Source organism: Pungitius pungitius, chromosome 10, assembly GCF_949316345.1.
Source record: "Pungitius pungitius chromosome 10, fPunPun2.1, whole genome shotgun sequence".
Taxonomy (NCBI): domain Eukaryota; kingdom Metazoa; phylum Chordata; class Actinopteri; order Perciformes; family Gasterosteidae; genus Pungitius; species Pungitius pungitius.
Window position 1 is genome coordinate 4,136,099 of NC_084909.1, and position 5,118 is coordinate 4,141,216.

Here is a 5,118-nt window from a genome sequence, read left to right on the forward strand (position 1 = left end):
AACTCTCAAAACTGTTTTCTGCTAAGAGAAGCAAAGGATCACTGTGTCTCCATGACAACAAGAAAATATTAAGCCTGCTGAGCAGCTAACGGTTTCGTTTTTTTCCCCTCATTTGCATTTTTTAAGACTTGATGTATTGCCCCCCCCCCCCCTCGCCCCACTTCCACAGTGTAATATAGTGTGATTACATTAAAAAGAATTTAAATAAATCAGCGTCTGCAATTTGCTGTTTGCTTATAAACTGACGTCGCGGAAAATGTACAAATGTATAAGTTGTAGAAACTTCATTTTTCAGATTGAAAGAGTCCTGGGGGTATTGCACGAAAATAGAATCCAGAAAGGAATCCAGAACAAGTGAAAAAGCGGAACTTGACTTGTGTGTGATCGGCTCATCAAGCCGGGATTAGAAGGTGGAGCTAAATCAATCCAGGTTTACATAGCTGGGATAAGTGCACAAATGGAGAAGACGCGTGCGGCATATTTTTGCTGAGCAGCAACTGATGATGGAAACCTATGAAGAAGTGAAGCATGAAAGGCAATAAAAAGGAATACAGCAGCTGTAATTAATCAGAAAAAACCTGGCAGACAATCGCAGACCGACTGAAGGATTTAAAAACATCTGCTTACTAGGAAAGTTGTACTCAGTTTTAATTGCTTTCAATGCTTGTTTTATGTGTTGGATTTATTGCTGTTCATGTGCTAAATGCTAATATAAAATATTTTAGCCTATACCTTAAGTGAGCAGAGGGAATTGATGTTCCTCTGGATATTTACCCTAAAGACTAGGCCTCATCTCTCTTATTCCCAATGCAAGAATTTGTTTTACAATATGCACAAATCTCTTAACTGTCCAATTCAAAATATCTTTACAATTTAATGTTCATACAGAACAGAGCAGGCCGGTAAGTTTGCAAATGTAGAAATCCCTACTAACTCTTTTATAATCTATAAAGCAAGTTACCTGCTATCTTGTGGAAATCCTCTTTGATGTACCACATTCTTCAGAGGCCATGAAGGGCTCTGATGCTCCTGTAGCCTCTTTTATAAAACAAGATCAATAAAGAGGTCTTCATCAAAGACAGAAACCATGAAAGAACTGGTTGGAATGCTGTAAAACGTGTTTATTGAATTCCACATTTAATCGAATGATGAGTCGAATGGTTCCCCCACGAGGCTCCTGGGTTTGTTTAGAACTATATATAACAAATCTGAATCCATAGGGAAAAAAAGACCTCCCCGCTGCACAGAAGGGTTCGTTTCCTTTGGAAATTAAACAGACAAGAATAAGATTTAACATCAAAGTAACGAGATCTGACCAGCTGATCCAGAATCAGCTCCGCAAACAACTGGTGAAGCTTAAAAAAACAACAACAAAGTGGACCTCAGGTCGCCCCACCCTCCTCCAACGTTCAGTCACTCGGCCGAACCCGGGGCCCGGTGCCGCTACTTGTCCCCCGCCTCTTTGGCCAGGCCGCGGATGGACAGGTCGTACACCACCTCCTCGATCTTCTTCACGTCGTACTTGAGGCCGTCGTAGCGCTTCCTCAGCGGGTCGTTCTTCAGGTTCAGCAGCCGGAAGCCAGAGTCCAGCTCGTTGATGAAGTTGGAGATGCGGAGCGGTCGCGTGTAGTCGCCCGCCGTCACGCTGTTCACCGCCAACCGGGACTGAAGGAAAGACACCGGGGAGACAGGAGATCACAGCTGATCCAAATAAGACAAGATGACTAGTTTAACACACTACAGCATAAGGTGAGATGCTAGGAAACAATAATAGATGTCGAAAAACAAACAAAATATAATATACTGCATACAACATATCGTAACACATCATCCAGGGACGCGTCACTATAGGACGTCATCCAGGGACGAGTCACTATAGGACGTCATCCAGAGACGCGTCACTATAGGACGTCATCCAGAGACGCGTCACTATAGGACGTCATCCAGGGACAAATCACTATAGGACATCATCCAGAGACACGTCACTATAGGACGTCATCCAGGGACGAGTCACTATAGGACGTCATCCAGAGACGCGTCACTATAGGACGTCATCCAGGGACGAGTCACTATAGGACGTCATCCAGAGACGCGTCACTATAGGACGTCATCCAGAGACGCGTCACTATAGGACGTCATCCAGGGACAAATCACTATAGGACATCATCCAGAGACACGTCACTATAGGACGTCATCCAGGGACGAGTCACTATAGGACGTCATCCAGAGACGCGTCACTATAGGACGTCATCCAGGGACAAATCACTATAGGACATCATCCAGGGACGTGTCACTATAGGACATCATACAGGGACAAATCACTATAGGACATCATCCAGAGACGCGTCACTATAGGACGTCATCCAGGGACAAATCACTATAGGACATCATCCAGGGACGTGTCACTATAGGACATCATACAGGGACAAATCACTATAGGACATCATCCAGGGACGAGTCACTATAGGACGTCATCCAGGGACGAGTCACTATAGGACATCATCCAGGGACGTGTCACTATAGGACATCATCCAGGGACGAGTCACTATAGGACATCATCCAGGGACGTGTCACTATAGGACATCATCCAGGGACGTGTCACTATAGGACGTCATCCAGAGACCTGTCAGTTACCAACCCTCATTGATATAATCAACGTGGACAAAATAACAGCAACACCACCTCAAGGAATCCACATTAACAACAACAACTCACCAGCTCACTGGCCATGATGAGCACACCTGCCAGGTAGTCCTCCACGTCCAGGTGGAAGCCTTTCTCCCTCACCACCTGGACTGATGACAGCAATAAGAGTTATTGATCCTTGATGCGTACTGCCCATCATTATGCAAGAGAATAAGGATAATACAGATCTATTCTTAAGTGTGTGTTTATATGAAGAAGATTAAAAAAAACACAATTTAATTACCAAAACAAAATATAAAGTTCAACATATTTGATGGTTTACTGGCTTCAGTGGGTTAAAGTCATTTTTGGGATGATGGAGAATCCTTGAGGACCAGCTGCTATAATCAAACAACAACCCTCTTCATTCAGTTCTGATCTTAACTCTCTCTCACAAACGGGAACCTACTGCCGAGTATCTTGGCCACTTCCTCCCGAACCACCAGCGTCTCCGTCTCCAGGTACACGACGAAGGCTGCGAGGAACGCCAGGCGCTGCAGGACGAAGCGCCAGTGCTCGTGGAACCTCAAGAGTGAAGAGAGTCTCTATTCAACGCCGTAGGCCAACAGACGAGCCTTCTGTCTCATACTGACGTGTGAGAATGAAGTACGGTAACCACGGCGATGAGGGCTCCTACCTGTAGTACTGCTCCACGGGGAACTTTGTCTTCAGCTCGCCGAGCTGAGTCCTTACCGTGCAGAACAACTCCCGCGCTTTGGCACATTTGCTGGGAACTGATGAGAGGAGATAACGATGAAGACAACATGCTTCCTCAATGGCTTGACCACAGGATCATAACGCTCACTTTCTTTGAAGCCGGACGGCTGATGGACACTTTGCAGGACTGTTAGGATTTCTCTGGCAGCCTGCTCCAACGTCTGGACCACCTTACGGATCTCCTGCAAAAACGTGGGGTTTATTAATACAACATCTTCTGCATTATCACAGCCTACTTCCGTTCTGCATTGATTACAGTTATCATGCATCCAAACTATCGTCCCTGTACGTGCGAACCTGCTGGGCAAGAAACAACTTCCAGTTAATACAATGAAATCGTTCATTCGCATGGTCAATTAGATTACTTTTCTGAAGAAGATTTTGAGTCACATTTATTTAAAGATAAACATTTTGTGTAAAAGTGCTGCGAAGGACATCTGCACATGGAGGGGTAACGAGGGCGGCTTTAAGTCCTAAAGTCACTTATTTCTAAATCAAGTCTGGGGTCCAACATCTCTGCGTCTTCAAAAATATAACCGAAGAAGGCCGTCATGTGAATTATATTTGAGCGAAAAGAAAACCACCAGCGTAGCAAAATGATGGAGCCGAGCCGCGTAACGCGGTGCAGCTCTTCTGTCATTAAAGTGCGGCTCCAGAGCGAGCCGCTAGCTAACGGGAGCTAACACCGCTAGCCGCCTCCTGCCCACCTCTCTGACGTCCTGGTCGGCGCTCAGGGAGCCCTGAATGTAGCTGAACATCTCGGTGACAGACATCTCTGCTGTCGGCCAGGTCGGGCTAGTAGACTAGACTAGTGAGCTAAGCTAGTGGGCTAAGCTAGTGGGCTAAACTGGTACACAAAAAAACATCAACGTGCAGTAGAACCGTCGCCGCTGCTTTGTGTGGCGCGAGGACATGACGTCATCATACGTCACATTGTCGTCGAAAATATTTCTGTTAGAATTTCAGTACTAAAGCGGGAAAGGTACAATCAATAATGAATAAATATTGATAAATGACACTTTACAGATCTACATTTGTATGAGAAAGCGTGTGTTTTGGTTTATTTCAAATAAACCAACAAATACAATATAAATCATTTTATAATTCCCTTTTTTTCATGAATTTGCATGCATTAATTTACATACAAAAATAAAGACACAATCCATGATACTATAATGTTTTTATTTGTACTGAACATACATTTTACAACATAGAAGATCTTGTGTCTTTCCCTGTGTGTGTGTGTGTGTGTGTGTGTGTGTGTGTGTGTGTGTGTGTGTGTGTGTGTGTGTGTGTGTGTGAAACACTCATCACGTTCCCACTTTAATTGAAGAAGGGAACAAAGCTATTTTAGACACTGACAAAGCCAAGTTACTTGGTCAAATATTTGCAATTATCCATAAAGACAATCATTTGGAGGATAGATTCAAGAAAAGGAAAGAAGAAATACTGAAAGTAAACAGTAATATGTCAGAAGTCAAAATGGCTCTGAACATCACTGGATAATCTTCTCCAGGAAGTGATCATCTCTGCTATGCTTTGTTAAGACAACTTCCAGACAAAGTATTGGAAAATGTCCTCTATCTGTTTAATAAAGTCTGTCAGTTCTTGCATTCATTAAAACCAGGTAAGAATCCAAGTAATCTAGAAAACTACGGGCCTTACTTCACACTTAGGAAAACCTGTGGCACGTTTAAACAACTTTCTTCAAAAATC

The 5,118-nt window shown here is 43.9% G+C and overlaps 1 protein-coding gene across 1 annotated transcript; it reads right to left on the reverse strand.

Annotated features, from left to right (window-relative positions):
* Positions 1-1,106: 1,106 nt before the first annotated feature.
* Positions 1,107-4,325, reverse strand: tsn (translin). The gene is made up of 6 exons (XM_037489607.2): positions 4,110-4,325; positions 3,491-3,584; positions 3,323-3,419; positions 3,095-3,210; positions 2,716-2,795; positions 1,107-1,665 (listed from the first exon to the last, which is right to left on the reverse strand). The coding sequence occupies exons 1-6, from the start codon at positions 4,173-4,175 to the stop codon at positions 1,444-1,446; spliced, it is 675 nt and encodes a 224-aa protein (XP_037345504.1). The 5' UTR covers positions 4,176-4,325; the 3' UTR covers positions 1,107-1,443.
* Between the last annotated feature and the right edge of the window lie 793 nt (positions 4,326-5,118).